Below are 21,455 nucleotides of genomic sequence, written 5' to 3' on the forward strand. Positions count from 1 at the left end.
AGAGAGAGAGAAGAACAGACACAACAGACACACATAGACTCTATCACACCCAACATCTCACATTATCAAACATCTCGAGACTTACACACCCACACGTGACAAGGCTTTCACGGAGGTCATTGTTAGCATTTCCAAGGGTAGTTTTATGAGTCTAGTGATAGTTTGACAAGGCTTCTGCACCGTGAACGTGAAATACCCTCATGAGAACCCGACTACTCTCCTTTGTGGACTTGGAAAATGGGTGTTGTGAGAGACGGAAGCAGCAGTGAACTCAGGCCACAGCTGTATATGCAGAATTATGACGTGGCCTTGCATGCAGCCCATCCTATGCCTCTAATGCGCTTTGGTGTTCCCGTGGTGCCAGTGTTTCCCTTCATTACGGCATTGATTTGTTCTTGCATGTCTTACTTTGCTATTTGTTTTCTTGTTTTTGCATTTTGTTTTCTCCGTCTTTCTTTGCTTCAGGATTCCTTTATTTCTTTTCTTCCTTGTCCTTTCTCTGTATTTGTCCTTCGCGTCCTGGTTTTTGCTTCCTTTCTTTTTCTTCCTTTTTCCCTTCCTTTTCCTTCCCTACTTCATTTTTCATTTCCTTATTTTTTTCTTACATTTTCCTTTCTTTTTATTTACTCTTCTTTACCTCGATCTTTCTTTCTTTCTTCTTTTTTCCTTTCTTTTTCTCTGTCTTTTCTTCCTTGTTCCTTTCCTTTAATTTGTCTTTCTTTTCTTCATCTTTCTTTCTGTTTTTCCGTTCCCCTTTCTTTTATTTGTCCTTCCTTAAGCCAATCATTCTTTCTTCTTTTCTTCCTTGTTTCTTTCCTTTAATTTGTCCTTCTTTTCTTCATCTTTCTTTCTGTTTTTCCGTTCCCCTTCCTTTTATTTGTCATTTTTTCTTCTTTTCTTCCTTTTTCATTTCTTTTTATGTGTCCGTCCTTCCTTCAATGTTCCCCTCTTTCTTTTCATTATTTTTCCATTCCATATCCTTCCTTACTCCAATTTTCCTTTCTTTCCTTCTTTTTTTTTTTTACTTATTTCTTCTCCTTCCTTACGTTTGTCTTTATTTCTTTTTTTTCTTTTTCCTCTTTTTCTCTCCGCTTCCTTACTTCAACCTCTCTTCCTGTCTTCCTTATCTATTTCTTTCAGCCCCTCCAGCTTTCTCTCCTTCCCCTCTTTGTTCTCCTTCACGGCGCCCTCTCGTGTGTTCCGGGTCGTGGGTTTGGTGTGCAGTGCCTTCAGTGGTGGGGGCGGCGGCGGTGGTGGTGCTGGTGGTGGTGGTGGGAACCTTAATTGTTTGGCATTCACGCTATCTGGTGTCAACTGGTAGGAGGCAGCACGTGGCACTAGTTTGTATGAAGTCAGTATTGTTAGACGCAGTTTTATTAAACAGGTAGAGAGTGAGGAGTGCGGACGCTATATAGGTTGATATTAAGAACATAAGAACGCAGGAGTCTACAAGAGGCCGGTAGGCCTGTACGAGGCAGCTCCTTTGACCCTAAGCTCCCGTGTATCTAACCCCACCTAATATCGCTGTCCATGAATTTATCTAGTCTATTTTTGAATGTGACAATTGTATTGGCACTCACCACATGACTGCTAAGCCTATTCCACTCATCCACCACCCTGTTAGTAAACCAATTTTTGCCTATGTCCCTGTTGAATCTGAATTTATCCAGTTTAAACCAATTACTTCGTTTCCTACAAGGTTCTATTACCAAAAAAAAATTATTAATGTCTCCATTATTACATACCTTCATCCATTTATAAACCTCGATCATGTCTCCAAGAAACCTTCTCCTTTCTAGAGAATGCAAGTTTAACTGTTTGAGTCTTCCCTCGTATGGCAAGTTTCTCAACCCCTGAATCATCTTAGTCATTCTCCTCTGCACCGATTCTAACATTTTGATATCCATTCTATAGTAAGGTGACCAGAACTGAACCGCATAGTCAAGATGAGGTCTAACTAATGCTAAATATAGTTTGAGGAAGACTTCGGGGCTTCTGTTGCTTACGCTCCTTGAAATAAATCCCAGTACCCCATTAGCTCGATTTCTAGCTTGAATGCATTGTGCCCTTGGACGGAGATCAGAGCTCACTAAGACCCCTAAATCCCTCTCGCACCCAGACCTACTTATGAGAGTGTCATTTAAGCAATAGTTATGTGAGGGGTTGTTCCTACCTACACTCAGAATACTGCACTTCCCTACATTGAACTCCATCTGCCATTTATCCGCCCAGTCATATAATCTGTTGAGTTCACCTTGGAGAATACTAGCGTCCTGATCCGACTCAATTGTTGTATTATTGTTGTACGCCTTCGCCCCTCACATCAAGGCCAAAGGACAAAAAGGTCAGTCGGGTTATAATGAGTTCTTTGGGAGGTTCATGGTACAGAAGAAGGGTCACACTACCACCAGGGTCATAAAACTAAACACTGAAACTAAACACTGAACTAAAACTAAAACTAAACTAAAAAACTGAAACTAAAACTGAAATTAAACACTGAAACACTAAAACTAAACACTGAAACACTAAAATTAAACACTGAAACACTAAAACTAAACACTGAAACACTAAAACTAAACACTGAAACACTAAAACTAAACACTGAAACACTAAAACTAAACACTGAAACACTGAAATTAAACACTGAAACACTAAAATTAAACACTGAAAACTGAAATTAAACACTGAAACACTAAAATTAAACACTGAAAACTGAAATTAAACACTGAAACACTAAAATTAAACACTGAAAACTGAAATTAAACACTGAAACACTAAAATTAAACACTGAAACACTAAAACTAAACACTGAAACACTAAAACTAAACACTGAAACACTAAAACTAAACACTGAAACACTAAAACTAAACACTGAAACACTAAAATTAAACACTGAAACACTAAAACTAAACACTGAAACACTAAAATTAAACACTGAAACACTAAAACTAAACACTGAAACACTAAAACTAAACACTGAAACACTAAAATTAAACACTGAAACACTAAAATTAAACACTGAAACACTAAAATTAAACACTGAAACACTAAAATTAAACACTGAAAACTGAAATTAAACACTGAAACACTAAAATTAAACACTGAAACACTAAAATTAAACACTGAAACACTAAAATTAAACACTGAAACACTAAAACTAAACACTGAAACACTAAAATTAAACACTGAAACACTAAAACTAAACACTGAAACACTAAAACTAAACACTGAAACACTAAAACTAAACACTGAAACACTAAAACTAAACACTGAAACTAAACATTGAAACACTAAAACTAAACACTGAAACACTAAAATTAAACACTGAAACACTAAAACTAAACACTGAAACACTAAAACTAAACACTGAAACACTAAAATTAAACACTGAAACACTAAAACTAAACACTGAAACACTAAAACTAAACACTGAAACTAAACATTGAAACTAAACACTGAAACTAAACACTGAAACTAAACACTGAAACTAAACACTGAAACACTAAAACTAAACACTGAAACACTAAAACTAAACACTGAAACACTAAAACTAAACACTGAAACTAAACACTGAAACACTAAAACTAAACACTGAAACTAAACACTGAAACACTAAAACTAAACACTGAAACTAAACATTGAAACACTAAAACTAAGCACTGAAACACTAAAACTAAACACTGAAACACTAAAACTAAACACTGAAACACTAAAACTAAACACTGAAACACTAAAACTAAACACTGAAACTAAACACTGAAACTAAACACTGAAACACTAAAACTAAACACTGAAACACTAAAACTAAACACTGAAACACTAAAACTAAACACTGAAACACTAAAACTAAACACTGAAACACTAAAACTAAACACTGAAACTAAACACTGAAACACTAAAACTAAACACTGAAACACTGAAACTAAACACTGAAACACTAAAACTAAACACTGAAACACTAAAACTAAACACTGAAACACTAAAACTAAACACTGAAACTAAACACTGAAACACTAAAACTAAACACTGAAACACTAAAACTAAACACTGAAACACTAAAACTAAACACTGAAACACTAAAACTAAACACTGAAACACTAAAACTAAACACTGAAACACTAAAACTAAACACTGAAACACTAAAACTAAACATTGAAACTAAACATTGAAACTAAACATTGAAACTAAACATTGAAACTAAACACTGAAACTAAACATTGAAACTAAACACTGAAACTAAACACTGAAACTAAACACTGAAAGGCCCACAACTCCTACGAAAGCCTTGTCAAATGTGTGTATGTTTGGGCGACGAAATGTTTGAGACGATCCTATTACCTGCCTGTTCAGTGACCCCCAAACACCTGAGACGCCGAGAAGAAAGAGAAAATGGAGGTGAAAGGAATGAGAGAAGTAGAGAGAGGTAGAAATAATATACAAGGTTATCGAAGTGAAGGGACAGAGGGTCATAAATATCTTCGAACACACAAGTAAGCAAACAGAATGCATCATAAAGTAATACTGGGTGGGGTTTTTTTTTTATTTGTCATTAAGGTAACTATAGAATTAACATGTAGGTATTAATCGCTGTGGGACTTAATTGGACTCTCCTGGTACTGGGTTTTAGTTGCTTTCTTACTATTATTATTATTGTTATCAGTGTTATTATTATCATTGTTACTGTGTCTATTTATTTTCTCCTTTTTCCATTTTGTTTTCTCCCTCCTTCCTTTCTTACTTCAATTTCCTTCCTTTCTCTCTTCCTCGTCCTTCCGTTTTATTTGTCCTTCCTTCATGCATTCATTTATTCTTCCTTTCTTTATCTTCTTCCTTTGTTTTCCTTTCTTATTAAGTGTCCGTCCTTCTTTACTTCAATCATCCTTTCCTCCTTTTCTGCCTTTCTCCTTTTATTCTTTATTTACCCTTTTTTACTTCATTATTTTCTTTCGTGTTATCTTATTAATGGATCTCCCTGTTGTCATGACGTTTGTTACCATTCGTCAAAGATTCATGAGTGCGTGTGGTTGTTATGGCGTTTTTTTATGCGGTATGTGTGTGTGTGTGTGTGTTTGTTTACTTACCTGTGCTGTACTTGTCACAGCTCCGGGACCATGCGAGGCCGGATGGCGCTTCAACTGCTGCTGGTGGTGATGGCTGTGGCCCTCCTCACCTCCCTTGCCCTCTTCACCATGGACATCTCGCCCTCCTTCTGTGAGTACGACGAGAGAGAGAGAGAGAGAGAGTGTAATAATGTATCATCTGTCTATTCCAATGCAAACTAAATAATATAAATATGATATAAATGAAAACTTAGCATTAGCAGAAAATAGCATAAAGAATCTTGGGGATGTGTCTACTCTCGGCCTTCTCTTTGATCGCCAGCATGGACTTCGCTGAGGGTGATTCCTTTGCCTTCCTAACTGGTCCTTGGTCACCCTTTCTAGGTGTTTCGGTGTAACTTTAGCTGCTGCTTGAGACATCTTGAAAGCTTTTGAATGAGTCTTTGCTTGCTAAATGACCTTCCTTCCTGCGGATTCTGTTCCTCTCGCTGTACTTTGATCTCTACTTTCTTTCCTGGCCCTTCTATTTCTGCTGTGGTGGACGGTCACTATTTTACCCCTAAAACGAGAAAATATTGTGTTCTGCAGGGCTTTCTCCTAATACTCATACTTTTTTTTATTAATTAATCATTTTGTTTTGCTTTATTTCACAATGTATACCGAACGCCATCACAACATGAACTACACAGTGCAAGGTTAGACGCTGTTGGGCGCTTAACTTGTAATCTTTCTATTATTTCAGAATGGGGCAGAAAGAACTTAGTGTTTTTAAAACCGCAAAAACTCATTTTCTCCACCTGACAACTCGTAAAAACCTTCCACACATCTATCCCTCAGTCTTAGATAACACTCAGCTGTCCCCTTTTTCCATAACATATATTCTTGATATCTTTAACTCAAAATAGTGACTTCAAACTTTATAGTTTTTTCAAAATTGTGTATCGCCTTCACCAACGTTTCTCCCTCCCCCTAGATCAGGGGTGGGGAACCTTCGTTCTGTCAAGGGCCATTTAGATATTTTTAATATAATTCGCGGGCCATAAAAAGTTATCATGAGTCACTGCAGTACAGACAGACAGGCGGCTGACGAGAAGCATACGTGTACGGTCCCGCCTGTGGATGCTATGGCAACACTCAGCTCAAGGCCGTACAAGTGCTCTTAGCTGACGCTAGCAGTGCAAAGAAAAACAGTCAGTCACAAAATAAAAAATCAAGAAATATAATTATATTCAAGGGTATGACGCTGATAAACTGCCGAGTTCATAGATAATTAATTGAATTTAAATAACCTGCAGCCAGCACATAATAAAATTACATTATATATTATTCATTCATGAGATATGAAATAGCATTTATGAACTGCCTTGCGGGCCTGATCAAATGGTCTTGGGGGCCTTATACGGCCCGGAGGCCGGACGTTCCCCACCCCTGCCCTAGATACTAAATCCATGCAAGCACCTCGTTTACCCCTGCACTCGTATGTGGCATGCATATCCACGGGGGGGGGGGGGGGGTCCAAATATATTGCTCTTTTGGACAGTCAAAGTCTTTCGCCACATTAACTTTCTCCCTCTTGCTGACTGTTTTCTTTCTTAAAATCCGCTGCGATGTTTGCTTCAGCTATCACTTTTATGCTAATTGCTCTCCTAAACATGTTAGCTGCTTGCCTTATGCACAAACTTTAAACCAGTGTCCATTCTTAGTAATCTAACTTCCTCATGCACGAGTTAACCAGTCGCTTTTTCCTCTCTTCCATTATTAAATTCCGGAGCAGCATCGCTTCGTCTGACTTGAATTACTCCTATCAAGAGGGGAATATCAAGACACTTCTAGAACCTGTACTGATCACTCGTTCCGACTTCACCCACTTACTCTCTTTGAAGGAGCTGTGTAAATCTTTCTGGCTTATTTTGCTTTTGGCCTGTAGTAGTAGTAGTAGCAGTAGTAGTAGTAGTAGTAGAAGTAGTAGTGGTAGTAGTAGTAGTAGTAGTAGTAGTAGTAGTAGTAGTAGTAGTAATAGTAGTAGTAGTAGTAGTGTTGATTGTAGCAGGAGCAGCAGCAACAGTAGGCCAGGTGTGACAGCCTGTATTTACACCTGACCCCTTCCAGCCAAGGTGATGACGAAGATGGAGGATTTGGAGGGCGCCGTGAGGGACAAACTGAACATGGAGGGTAAGTGTGCGTCCTGGAGATGAGGGGAAGTGTGTGTGTTGTGAGGGGGGGTGGGGAGGGGCAAGGGGAGGGGAAGGGGCAGGGTTTAGTGGGTGCCTTAAAGGGACTAAATTTGTGCGGGAAGGTAAAGGTGTGTGTTAGGGGGGGGGGGGGGTGAATGGTAATTGGGAAGGTCAATAGATAGCTTGGGGTGTGTGTGTGTGTGTGTGTGTGTGTGTGTGTGTGTGTGTGTGTGTGTGTGTGTGTGTGTGTGTGTGTGTGTGTGTGTGTGTGTGTGTTGGTCCTTGTATGGATCAGATTGAGATGCCAGTCACTTTGTTGTATAAATCAAGCTGAGAGAGAGAGAGAGAGAGAGAGAGAGAGAGAGAGAGAGAGAAGCTATCGGTTATTCACATGTAATATTTTATCCTTTATATTTACGGCGAGGAAGATGATAACGTAGATAAACCTCAACGCGCTGCTCACAAAGAAAGAAATCCGAAGATATGAAAAGAATTATTAATATTGGATGGAGCGGTTTCTTAATACAGCGCTTGTGAATGATGGTTAAAGAAAGTAGGCAATATAAGTAAATGAAAGCTGTTTGGGAGTTCACAAGCCAAGAAGGTGTGTAATGTGTATATTATAATGTACATGTGTATGTATGACAGCACAGTGAAAAGCTAGAGTATAAAAAGAATTATTAATATTGGATGGAGCGGTTTCTTAATACAGCGCCTGTGAATGATGGTTAAAGAAAGTAGGCAATATAAGTAAATGAAAGCTGTTTGAGAGTTCACAAGTCAAGAAGGTGGACAGCACAGTGAAGAGCTTGAGTATAAGGCCGCGGTGTAGGACATTTTTCCCTCCGGAGGCAGCCCGCACACTTCCTTTTTTTCGTTCCAGCATGATTCAAGGATGCATCAAGACCTCCATGACAAACCTGGTAAAGATCCGTTGAGGTAAAGAAACTTGGGCTCTTAATATACAGATAAATGAGAAAGAGGGGAAAATGGCCGGAGGGGAAAATGTCCAGGGGGAATTTGTCAGGGGGAAAATGACCGCGGGGGGAAAGGTCCGATGTGGTGTCATCTGCCATCCACGTATCATAAGACATCCCATCCTGATCTGCGCATGCGCGGAACCCGATGTCTACAAACACAGTGTTGATATCGTAGTTTGTCCAGGCAAGATGGCGGCAAGATATACAAGGGGTGTATGTTATCTCTTTTATCACATATTCCGACATCCAAGGAGTACAGGCTATATCTCTTTTATCACATTCACTGACATACAAGGGGTGCAGGAAGAAACTTTCATATTTCAAGCAATTTTCAAATTCAAAACATACGTCATCATTTACTTTAAAATAAAAAAAATAAAAAACTTAGGTGGGACGGATCACAATAGGCAGTCGACAAAAGACATGGTACCGTGTCGAAATTCATCCACCCTCTGTTTGTAAACGAAGCCCGCGCATGCGCAATCAGGATGGAATGTCTTAGGATACGTGGATGGCAGATGACACCACACCGGCACCCTTGCACCGTGACCTCTAGTAGGTGAGCTGGGGGAGGGGGAGGCATGCAGCAAGAAAGCTCGAAATTACAGTTAGTATAAAAACAGCTGTAAAAGATAGCAAGAGAAGCAACTCTAAAGCGAACGTTAAGGGACAAAAGACACTCGTTAAGAGGAAAAGAAATAATGAGAAAGATTGACTGGCCGGCAGGTGTGTGTGAGTGGAGCCCTTCCCGCGACACACGGAATTCACGCCCCAAACAGACTCTTTTATTCACCCAATATCTGGGAGGGAAAAATAATTGCTAGTCACGATACTGAACGTCTAACCTCGAGGGAGCAGATTTCATGAGAGATATCAATTTTCAAGCCGAGATTTTAAGTAAAGGACAGATCAATAATATCTTGTGTAGGAGAGAAAATCAGGTGTGTTCCCAAGGACCAGAGGATAGATTTTTGGAAGATTGTGTCGAGGTATCCGGTGGAGAAATTGAGTTTTGAGGCACTTGAGGTCATCAAGTTCCCTCTGCCCCAATACGAAGTAATGGCAAAGTCTGGAGGTCAGTGTTCTATAGCATCTATCCATGAACGGAAGAGCTCTTTTTGAGACGGACATCTAGTAAATTACGTAACATGATGCAGAATTATCGACAGAGTCATCGGCTTAGGGATGGACAGGTCAGTGAGTCTGGGAAAGAACATCTTTAATGAATGACAGAATGAGAGATAGTAGAGAGCCCTGTGGAACACCGCTGTTTATATATAGGCTTATGAGAACAGTGACGTCTTCCACAGCAACATGGATCAGCCAGAAAAGAAGCATGACATTAAAGTGGAGCAAGGGGCATGGAGTCTGGGGGGGTGGAGTTGAAAGAGCAAAAAAATGTAACAGGCTCTATCAAGAGTTTTCGCGATGTCTATGAAAACTGCAGGAGCTTCACTGAAACTTGATATATGTAAATTTCGTGTATTCTCAACCAATATCTATGAATTCAAGCAACGGCGTAATTCTTTTAACAAATTTGCAATACAGCCCTAAGTATTTATATTCATCAAGTACATCTGTGTTTATGTTTTGTTAATATACAATTCTTCGTTTCCTGCAGAACGACAAGCAAACTTATAAGCAATTCTCAAGGCAACTGTTTTAATGAAGTACATTTCTTGGCATTTTTATATTTTGGTGTAAACAGAGTAGAGCACAACCTATTCGCCTCGTCAACCCTTTCCTAACTAACTGTTTTCACTCACAGTCCGCCGTAGTGTTGCTTACCTTGCTATCTTAAATCGCTCGCTACTTACATGTTCACTTCTGCTCAGAACTTGTTAGCTGCTTGCCGCCACCTCACTCGCGCCTTCACTTATTTGCTCAATGTTATCAGATTCCAGGAACTGCCTCACTCCTACGGTATTTCCTCCACCCCAAGGCGAGGCGGTTCCAAGAGAGGAGTATCATCACCTACCCAACAAAAATGTATCCATATCTTTCGATAACTTCTCTCTATTATATATCGGGGCAGGAAGTCTCGACCATCTTTTTTTTTTTCACCTTCAGCCTCCCTTCATGACGCTTTCTCTAGCTGTTCCCCCTTCGTGGCTCCTAAGTGCACCGTGTGTCATTTGCAGCTGGGGCCACGAAGCTGCCGGCGTCCGAGCAGGTGATGGTGCCGCTCGATCAGATCATGAAGGCACCTGTGAGTCTGGAGCAGGACGACCCAAGGCTGATTCAGGTGTGTGTGTGGTGGGGGAGGGGATTAATCAGTTACTCATTCAAAGTGGCAGTTTGTTTATTGCTTAAGCAGAGAGTTAATTGAGAGCTTTTCAGTTCGTCAGTCTATAAGCTGCTGACAAGAGAAGTTGATTGGCCACACTTCAAACTAATTTATTCAAGAAGTAATATCATCGGCAAGGTCATTATTTCAGTATGCCAGCCATCACTTTGGCGATCACTTCATCGGTCAGTCACTCCATCCTGTATTGAATGCTTCGTAAACCGAGCCCGCTAGATAAGGAACTCTGTAGATTACAAAAATCTCACGGCTTGTTAATAACGTGTAGTGTGGTATATAAAACAAATAATACAGTCTCTCTCTCTCTCTCTCTCTCTCTCTCTCTCTCTCTCTCTCTCTCTCTCTCTCTCTCTCTCTCTCTCTCTCTCTCTCTCTCTCTCTCTCTCTCTCTCTCTCTCTCTCTCTCTCTCTCCAACAGCGGATACGAGCTAGATACCTCTTTCCTCCCTCCACCGAGCCGTACTCCTTCCCGCTCACCAACCCGGATCCGTCTATGGGCCAGAGCAAACAAATACAACAAATTCTGGGAGATAAGGTACGTGGCTATGTGTGTGTGTGTGTGTGTGTGTGTGTGTGTGTGTGTGTGTGTGTGTGTGTGTGTGTGTGTGTGTGTGTGTGTGAGAGAGTGTGAGTGTGAGAGAGAGAGAGAGAGAGAGAGAGAGAGAGAGAGAGAGAGAGAGAGAGAGAGAGAGAGTTTTATGCACACAAATGAATTTAGGTATGAAGCGGTTTATGAGGTAATTATAAATATATGAAAATGCAAAGATAGTGTTTGGTCGTCGATGTGCCGCAGGTCTGCCGCCGGTAGACCGGCGGTCTGCCGCCGGTAGGCCGACGGTCTACCGCCGACTGACCTGCTGCAGGTCGGAGAAATTGAAAATCGTATATGGTACCCGGTCTACCGCCGGTAAACCGCCGGTCCCGGGATTATTGCCTATTTTGTCGGCGGTCAGGCCCCGATCGGCTTATCGGGAGTCATTGGGGACGATCGGGACCGGGGCCGGGAATGTGTGAGAGCCCCTTTACCCTGATACGAGGAGGGAAGGCAGCAACAGCGATATTCTCTCTCTCTCTCTCTCTCTCTCTCTCTCTCTCTCTCTCTCTCTCTCTCTCTCTCTCTCTCTCTCTCTCTCTCTCTCTCTCTCTCTCTCTCTCTCTCTCTCTCTCTCTCTCTCTCTCTCTCTCTCTCTCTCTCTCTCTCTCTCTCTCTCTCTCTCTCTCTCTCTCTCAGTCAGCGCCTTGCCCTCACCCCGAGAGGTCAAACCGCACGCGCTCCCACTTCCGTGACCTCTCGCTTGCGAATCCACCCTCGTGTGCTGTACTGAACTGTACTGTAGATCTTGCTGTGCTGTGTGCCGTGTGCTATTTCGCGTCGTGCTGCGTACTGCTTATTGTCAACCGAGTTAGCTGCCCGCAGAGGTGTGCTGTTTGCTGTGCGACCACGTGCTTCATTGGACAGGATTAAGTATTGCCCTTATTTTTACTACCTCTCTCCGCCTGTATCTACCCTCTCGCAGTAGCGCCCTGTAAAACATATATACACCTATACACAAAACACAGTGTTACACTCTTCCGCCACATTCTTTATATATTTCCAGATTCCACTCCGACGCCGCTTCCTACGCAGGTGTTCAGACCTACCTGACCTGACTTGACCAGATTATTCCCCAGAGACCAGTAATCCTCCCTCCTCCCTCTCGTTTCTGCTCCTCCTCTTCTCTCGCCTCCCTCTCCATTGCCCTCCCTCTCTCTCTCTCTCATTACTACCCCCACTTGCCCTCTCTGTCTCTCCTTCCTCACTCCCTGATCTCGTTCCCACCCTCTCTCTCCCCTTTCCTTCGCCCTCTTCCTCCCTCCATCCCTATCTCCTCCCACGCCTTCCCATCTCTCTCTCTCTCTCTCTCTCGCCTCCCTCCATTGCCCCCCCTCTCTCTCATTACTACCCCCACTTGCCCCTCTCTGTCTCTCCTTCCTCACTCCCTATCTCGTTCCCACCCTCTCTCCCCCTTCCTTCGCCCTCTTCCTCCCTCCATCCCTATCTCCTCCTACGCCTTCCCATCTCTCTCTCTCTCTCTCTCTCTCTCTCTCTCACTTATTCTCGCTTATTCACGCACGCGTCCTCTGCCCTACGAACAAGAAAAAGCAAAGCAAATATATAGATACCTCCTCCTTACCAAGATGGCGCTAAAGAAATGTTCGACTTGCACAGGAAACTTCTCTGGTCATTTCTTCTCAGGACGATCGACCGTCTGCAAGATCTGCCTGTTGACTCAGCAGATGGAAACGAGACTCCTTCAACAGGACGAAAGGCTAACGGCTGGCGAGAAGAAGATCACCGAACTAACAAGTACTGTTGATACCTTGCAGGAGTTTATCCAGTCCAACATCGTCGCCCCTCCTGCAATTGACGCCTCATCACCCTCCTCACCTGCACTCGATGCCCAGCCACCTTCCGAAGAAGGCACGTCACAGGAACCGGTAGAGCTGACGCTGAATGCTTCACCCCGTGAGAGGAGGAGCCAGACCCGCCCCTAGAGCCATTTATCCTACTCATTGCTACAACAGATTTGCCATACTGGAGGAGGAGGACGAGGAACAGAGCACCTTCTTGGTCGGTGACTCTATGATTCGCCATCAGGTGGTTGAATTCTGTGGCAGAGTCCCCGTCGTAGGCGTAACTACTGTTATCCTGGAGCTGGTGTTGACGACATCACAGCTGCCCTGGACGAGGTCTCCGCTGAGGCCTCTAATGACTCACTCTTTGTTCTCCACACAGGTACAAACGACGTCACCACGACCAGGTCTGAGGAACTGCTGGACAAGTACCGTAGGCTCATCCAGCAGTATAAGACTAAAACCCCTAATATATTGATTTCAGGAATTCTACCACGGACATGGGATGAGGGCGACTTCTACAGTAAGGCCTTCAGCCTCAACAACCGCCTGCAGACTCTCTGCGGAGAGCTTGACGTCGAATTCTTTAACGCCTGGAACGATTTCTACGGCCAGAGTAGACTTTTCCAAAGGACGGCATACACCTGTCCCCATCGGGGCAGCCAGATTTGGAAGGCTCTCAACAACGCCGTACGTAACGCCCGAACAACAAAAAACGACTCTCAGCCACGTCCTTCCATCCCGCCCGTGTAAATAGACACCTCACACCGCAACAGACTCGTAACATTGAACCCTCCAGTAACTCTATTACCAAGCTTCAAGATAACCTAAGAGTCCTTAGTTTCAATGCGCGTAGCCTAAGAAACAAATTTGATGAACTGCGATGTCTTGCTCTGACAGAAAACTTTGACGTAATTGCTATAACCGAAACATTTATCGACACCACTAATATTGATTTAAGTTCCGAATACAACATAGATGGCTACAGATTCTTCAACAATGATCGTAAACCGTAGAGGGGTGGTGTCGCCCTTATTGTCAAAAGCTACTTGCAACCTACTGACAAAACACCAAGAAACAGTAACGTTGAACATTTGTGCGTGCGAGTAAACATTGCAAAAGTCAATTTAAATATATCTGTCACTTACAGGCCTCCGGGGCAATCACTTGATGGCGATCTTGAAATGTACAGCGTCTTAAGGCAGTCACTTAATAACAGCGACTCACTGATACTAGGAGACTTTAACCTCCCCCATATCGACTGGGCGACACTGTCGGGTACAGAAGGTGAGTCCCATAGAATGATCGAATTTCTAGAGGAAAATTATCTAAGCCAAATGGTTTCTGAACCAACTCGACAAAATAACATACTTGACCTTGTTATAGCGACCCAAGATAACCTAGTCAGTAATGTCACGGTAGGAGAACACCTCGGTTCCTGCGATCATAAACTAGTGCGCGTTGACATTAGAGCTCAAACATCGGTGACTGAAAATAAAGTTAAGGTGCCCAATTTCAAAAGAGCCAACTTCGTAGAAATCCGACGAAAACTAATAGATATGCAACTATCAGATGACGGCAATGCAGAGGACGCCTGGCTAAACTTTAAAAATCACTTACTCACTCAGCAGGACACATTTGTCCCTTGTGCGAGAAGCGAATTAACACTAATAAAGTCCACCTTGGTTTAATAGCGAAATTAAACACTCAGTCAAGGAGAGAAAATTGTCTTACAGGTTAAAGAAAGACCAAAGCACGCCCGAAAACATTAGACTTTACAATGATGCAAGGCGACGAGTAAAAAGATTAGTGCATCAGGCAAAGCGTAGATATGAAGAAAATATTGCAGCCAACTGTAAAAATAATCCGAAATCCTTCTTCAGTTACATAAACAACAGAAAGGCGATCAGAAGTGGAATTGGACCTTTAATAAACAGCGACGGTGCACTAGTGACTGACAGCCAACACGTTGCAAACCTATTAAATAATTACTTTTCCTCGGTGTTTAATAATAACAGTCCTCCCACCACCACCACCAACACCAGTACTAATGTAAATCCCGAGCATGCATTGTCTAACTTTGAAATAAAACCCGATGAAGTCCTTAAAGCCCTCAAATCACTTAAAACAAATAAAAGTCCTGGACCTGATAAAGTATATCCAACTCTGCTGAAAGAAACAAAGAGCGAAATACTCTCCTCCCTCACAACCGTATTCAATATGTCCTTGCGACAAGGCATTGTCCCTTCAGATTGGAAAAAGGCTAACGTGACACCGATTTTTAAGAAAGGAGACAAAAAGTACCAGGTAATTACAGGCCCATTAGTCTAACTTCGGTTGTAGGTAAGCTACTTGAGGGCATAATTAGAGACAAAATTGTGAGTTACCTTGAAAGCCACTCATTAATTGGGGACTCACAACATGGCTTCCGAAACAAAAGATCCTGCCTATCAAATCTATTAACCTTGTATAACGACCTCTTCACTGTTTATGACGTAACCAAATCACTGGACGTAGTCTATCTTGATTTCCAGAAAGCGTTTGATAAAGTCCCGCATCATAAATTACTTTACAAATTAAAACAAATAGGTATTGACGGTCAGGTAAACCAATGGATCGCGAATTGGTTGAGCAACAGACAACAAAGAGTAGTGATTGACGGATTTAACTCAGAGTGGGCGCCTGTCACTAGTGGCGTCCCTCAGGGCTCGGTTCTTGGCCCAGTGCTCTTCATTATTTACATCAACGACGTGGATGTTGGACTCAATAACCGCATTAGTAAATTTGCAGACGACACAAAGATTGGTAACTCGGTTCTCACTGACGAAGACAGGCAAAGCCTCCAAGAGGATTTGCACAAAATTTCAGCTTGGTCGGATAGATGGGAGATGCCCTTTAACGTAGACAAGTGCCAGGTCCTTCAAGTTGGAACGAGGAATAAAAAGTTTGATTACGAAATGCGCGGCGTTAAACTCAAAAGCGTTCAATGCGTCAAGGACTTGGGGTTCAAAATCGCTTCAAACCTCAAATTCTCACAGCAATGCATCGATGCAGCAAATAAAGGAACAGAATGTTGGGCTTAATTTAAAGAAACTTTTTATTTTAGTATAATGATGTAATACTACCGCTCTACAACAGTTTAGTCAGACCCCACTTGGAATATGCGGTACAGTTTTGGTCTCCTCACCATGCAAAGGATATTGCTAAATTAGAAGGTGTTCAGCGTCGGGCAACGAAAATTATCCCTTCCTTGCGCAACAAATCCTACGAAGAAAGGCTTTCACCCTTAACATGTTCTCTCTTGAGAAACGTCGCCTGAGGAAAACTGATCGAATGTTTTAAAATACTTAATGGTTTCACGAATGTAGACAGATCAACATTGTTTATGATCGATGACACTTTGCGCACGAGGAACAATGGCGTAAAACTCAGATGTAGACAAGTAAATTCAGACTGCACCAAATTTTTCTTCACCAACGTTGTAGTGCGAGAATGGAATAAGCTCCCATCATCAGTGGTCCAGTGTAACACGATTGACTCCTTCAAAAATAAGCTCGACCGTCACTTCCTTCAACTTAATATCAACTAGAGTAGAAATGCAACGTTTTGGAGTCTTCTGATTAATGTAAAATCACTTAGGTTTAAGGACAGACCACCAAGTCTGGACCATGGGGTCTGTGTGGTCTGATTTTCTATGTAAATCTATGTAAATCTCTCTCTCTCTCTCTCTCTCTCTCTCTCTCATTGTGTTGGAATGTTTTGTTTGTTTCAGTTTCTTTGGCTCGTGAAATGCTGAAGGTTAATGATTTGAACGTGTGTGTGTGTGTGTGTGTGTGTGAGTGTGTGTGTGTGTGTGTGTGTGTGTGTGTGTGTGTGTGTGTGTGTGTGTGTGTGTGTGTGTGTGTGTGTCACGCTTTGAACTCCCCCACTCATCTCACGCACTTCTACACTCTTCCCCACAGGTGAAGGAGGGCGGGTTCTTCGTCGAGTGCGGGGCGCTGGACGGCACGACGCGCTCCAACTCTCTCGTCTTCGAAAAGGACTTCGGGTGGAAGGGCGTCCTCATCGAAGGCGACCCCAAAAACTTCGAACAGATCACCAAGAAGAACCGCAAGGCGTGGACCGTGAACGGCTGCCTCAGTACGAAGCCCTACCCTAACGTGGTGAGTGGAGGGGTGGAGAGGCTGGGTGTGTAGATTGTGGAGGTGTGGAGGGACTGTGGTGTGAAGGGTGGTAGGCTGGAAGTGTGGGTAAATGTGGGTGGGTGTAAAGGTTGAGGAATGAAAAAGGTGGAAGGAAAAAATAAAAAAATAAAAAGGTTGAGGAATGGAGTTCACAGAGAATGGTGAGCTTGAGGAAGGTTAGGAAGTGTGGAGGAACTCTGGAAAGAAGGGACAGAAAGATGGAGACATGGGAAATATGGGTTACGGAGGGTGGAGAGGCGGTGGACTGGAGAAATATAGGTGGAGGCAGGCTGTGGAGGGACGGGCGTCGTGGAGGGGTTGTGAAAAACAGCGAAGAGGAAAACTGGATAACATGCATCAGGACAGGGGGAGGAAGGGAGGGACTGAGAGGCTGTGGGGAGGATGAGAACCTGTTGGTATGAGGAAGTGACTGAGAGAGAGGAGAAGGTGGATGACATTTAACAAGCGGTGGGGGTGGGGGGAAGGACAAGCGGACTGAGTGAGTACAAGGACGAAGAATGGCTGCTGATAAAAGCGATGGGCGGCTCCAGTGACGAAAATTATAATACAAGAGCAAACTTAAAATAGCACCTGTGGCAGCAAGGAAGAAAAATAATGTTATCGAACAACATTATCATGCACGTGTTATCATAGGCACAACTCAAGTAGCATAATCTAGTACATGTAATTTTTTTTTTTTTTTTTTTTTTTTTTTTTTTTTTGACGATAGAACAATACAAAAGGAAACTTAAACTAGCACCTGTAGCAGCAAGGAAGAAAACAATGCACATATTATCATGGGCACAACTCAAGTAGCATAATCTAGTACATGCAAAGCTCTTTTTTTTGTTTGACGATAGAACAATCTGGGAGGTGGAACCATATTGAGAAAAAATAAAACAGCGGGAAAAGACAAAATAATATCAACAGAATTATCTACATTTAAAGAACAACCAACATAAATTGAAGCACATCTTACAGTCAATTTAACTCCTATTTTACATTATCCAACTATCCCACTGATAACAATTAGAAGAACAAAGAAAGACGTCACACAATCTGAAGCAGAGCATTAAGATTTCCATATAACAAAAGGGAAGAATAAACTCGTAAATTCAAACATTAAACGAAAAAGGACATGACAAATACTGTTATGAAAAGATAAAAAGCCGCTCATAGGCAAAGATAAATTAATAAACTGAACGGGCTCATCAGGTAACAATATATGGTAAAGTGCCACATGCGGTTTTAGTCCCAAGAGCCTGGTGGTAAACAAGCCGATAATGATCACCTGCGTATCTCTCCCCCGACAACCCCAGGAAGCCTTACGAGCGAGGGTCCAAAACATAATGCAGATCTCAGACAAAATTATCATCTGTTCACACCAGAGCATCATCGTAGGAACGCAATGAAAGAAAATGATCAATAGAAAAGATTATGAGAGTCAGCAAGCCATGTCACTCGCCACCTCACACTGTTACTACTTTTCCTTCATAACATCAACACTCTCCTTTAATTAAAAAGGCCAAAAATTTTACGACTTTTCTCTCTCTAGATTAGATTAGATACCGGGGTCAGTCGGGAGTTGTGTGTGTGTGTGTGTGTGTGTGTGTGTGTGTGTGTGTGTGTGTGTGTGTGTAATTCACCACGGCCTTATCACGAGTTGGACTCGTAATCGCCAGCAGGTACCCTCCCGACGTGAGCAAGTGCTCATTATTGTCGATCTCTGGGTACTGTCAGGACCTCCCACACCACACACCCCATCCCCCTTGCTCAAGGGGGGACAGTAACCACTCCTAGTCAACGGAAAGAATATGGCCTGAGCGGGGTTCAAACCGCCGCCTGTTTGGCGGTGAAGCATTGCAGCGCGGCGCTCTAACCTATTGAGCTACCAGAGCGGTGTGTGTGTGTGTGTGTGTGTCACCATTCATCACCATAGTCTGATCACGCGATGGACTCGCGATTGCCAGCCAGTAGCCTCCCCGAATTAGTTTAAAGTTCAGGTGACGTATATCTGGTCACGGCTGGGACTTCACACACACACACACACACACACACACACACACACACACACACACACACACACACGGCGGGACACAACCCCTGAATGACATCCGACACCCATTCAGTGCTGGGTGGACAGGGGGCACGGATTAAAGGAGACTGCCCATCCGTCTCCATTTCGCCCGGGAATCGAACCTGGGACCCGTATTCTCAAAGGTATCCGCGCCTCAATTCACCTGTTTGAAAAGCCTCTCGTAGAAGTTGTTGGGATTTCCATGGACTCTTATGATCCAAGTGACACTTTTACACGACTTCTGGGTCTGGAACTGGAAAGTCACCCATGAAAACGCGATTAATCTTTTATATGGCCTTGGGAAATATGCCTAATGGGAGCCCGATACGTTTGAGAACAAGGACCTGAGACCTCTCGATTGTGAGGCAGGGGTGGAGCAGCGGATCCGTGACGTAGACTTCATAGCGGTATTGAGGAAGCAAGTGATGAAGGGATGCTCCCGAAATTGACCCCTCTTTCGGCCACCTCTTTGGATTCTTTTTAGGAGTAGCGAGTAGCGGGCTTTTTTTTATTATTATTGTTTCCTTTTTTTTGTTCCCTTGAGCTGTCTCCTTTGTTGTAAAAAAAAAAAAAGAGAGCGAGAAAGGTACGAACGCCCAGACCGGTGAGCTATCTATGTGGCAGTCCATAAGGAAAGGAGCCGAGTACATGTTTATGCTCTTAGACGAAGTGTTTGTTGCTTTGTTTTTTCGGGATTGCTGCGTGAACTGTTGTGGTGTGGGTGAAGTGCTGGCATAAATAGTGTGAAGAAATGTGTGTGAAGGCCTGCGTATGTAACGTGTATGAATGTGCCTTGCAAATGCTCGTGTCTCCCCATAATGGATCTTTCATTAACTTCAGTACGTTAGAGACAAAAATGTGTGAGGTGCTGGCACAAAATAGAGTGAAGGAATAAGTATATGACTGTGTGTGTAATGTGTATGAATGTGTCTTTCAAATATTCAGTTTTCCGCATAATGGATCTCTAATTAACTAGAATACATAAAGACATAAATGTATGAAATGTTGGCATCAAACAGCGTGAAGAAATGTGCATATAACTGCGTATGTAATGTGTATGAATGTGTCTTACGAATGCTCGGTCATCCCCATGATAGGACCCAAATTAGCTACAAACTTATCATTGACTACAAAAAAATGGCAGAGACATGATGACAAACACAATAACAACGATAAATAAGTCAAGAATATTTCAAACAGTCAAACAATATGTAATAATAAAAAGAATACGATAAAAGGTAGACATCCGTGGGACCCAAACTACCGAAACACCTCTCCTCCAGAAATTGACCTCTCTTTTGGTCACTCTTCTACCCTTTTTTTTCTAATATATAAGTGCAGTGATTAGCGGGATTTTTTTATCATATTTTTTTCACCCTTCAATTAAAAACGGCTAATAATTCCGTGACTTATCTCTCTTTAGATTAGATCATATACCGGGGTCAGTCGGGAGTTGTGTTCGTGTGTGTGCGTAAAAAAAATGCAATATGAGACAGCAAAATAGACAAGTAACCCCTCGAAGTGACACCGACGTACACATAAAACGCCAAATAACATACATTCCAAAATTCATACGTCAAGAAAATGCAAGGATAGCACACAAAAGCACATGTGAGTTTAATGGAAATATACGTCAAATAAAACTACAGGCAAATACAGTTAAACACATGTCATTGCAGGTATCCATCACCTCAAAGAAGGAGAAAGGAGTACGCGGAACATGACAGGCGTGAAATAGTGTGAAGAATGTGCGTGCATGAATGTGTACGAAATAATGTATGAATGCGTCTCGTAAAGGAAAATGAGAGACGAAGGAAGAGGAGGAAGAGGAGGAGAGCTAGTGCATGGAAGAGAGTGGTTTAGGGAGGTGTGGAGAGGTGGAGGGAAGAATATGGTGGAGGAGAAGAAGGTGTAAGATTGGAGGAAGAGTGGAAGGAGAAAATAATGGGAAAAAAATGGAGAGGGATGATAACAGTGGAAGAGTGTATAGAAAGAGGACGAAGGGAAAAGGTAGATGAAGGAATGGAGGAAAGAGAACAGTGAAGAAAGAGAAAGGATGGAGAAATGGGAGAGAGTGAAAGGAGGAAAGAAGTAAAGGAGACAGAAAGAGAGAGAGAGAGAGAGAGAGAGAGAGAGAGAGAGAGAGAGAGAGAGAGAGAGAGAGAGAGAGAGAGAGAGAGAGAGAGAGAGAGAGAGAGAGAGAGAGAGAGAGAGAGAGAGAGAGAGAGAGAGTAGTGAATTTGGGGAAAGAGGAGGAAAGAGAGAGAGGATGAAGATTTGA

General features: G+C 42.6%; 1 protein-coding gene and 2 long non-coding RNA genes across 8 annotated transcripts in view; 2 read left to right on the plus strand and 1 right to left on the minus strand.

Annotated features, from left to right (window-relative positions):
- LOC127005573 (uncharacterized) overlaps positions 1–21,455 on the plus strand; it is a 54,162-nt gene that overhangs the window by 15,480 nt on the left and 17,227 nt on the right. For 2 of the 3 annotated variants that reach the window (XM_050874511.1, XM_050874510.1), the window contains exons 2-6: positions 5,102–5,211; positions 7,170–7,232; positions 10,356–10,459; positions 10,938–11,054; positions 16,876–17,076. In XM_050874511.1, the coding sequence (XP_050730468.1) occupies positions 5,102–5,211; positions 7,170–7,232; positions 10,356–10,459; positions 10,938–11,054; positions 16,876–17,076 (595 nt within the window). The remainder of the gene's footprint in view (positions 1–5,101; positions 5,212–7,169; positions 7,233–10,355; positions 10,460–10,937; positions 11,055–16,875; positions 17,077–21,455) is intronic. The other variant, XM_050874512.1, reaches the window with a different exon arrangement.
- Positions 1,890–3,269, minus strand: LOC127005581 (uncharacterized). 4 transcript variants are annotated; one of them, XR_007758730.1, is made up of 3 exons: positions 3,109–3,269; positions 2,755–3,067; positions 1,890–2,504 (listed from the first exon to the last, which is right to left on the minus strand). It is a non-coding gene; the product is annotated as an uncharacterized LOC127005581 (long non-coding RNA). The 4 variants fall into 4 exon arrangements; XR_007758728.1 differs by having other exon boundaries at positions 2,714–3,067; XR_007758727.1 differs by having other exon boundaries at positions 2,673–3,067.
- On the plus strand, positions 7,429–8,053 carry LOC127005580 (uncharacterized). Its single transcript, XR_007758726.1, has 2 exons — positions 7,429–7,838; positions 8,023–8,053. It is a non-coding gene; the product is annotated as an uncharacterized LOC127005580 (long non-coding RNA).

The sequence above is a fragment of the Eriocheir sinensis genome, chromosome 30, assembly GCF_024679095.1.
Source record: "Eriocheir sinensis breed Jianghai 21 chromosome 30, ASM2467909v1, whole genome shotgun sequence".
Taxonomy (NCBI): domain Eukaryota; kingdom Metazoa; phylum Arthropoda; class Malacostraca; order Decapoda; family Varunidae; genus Eriocheir; species Eriocheir sinensis.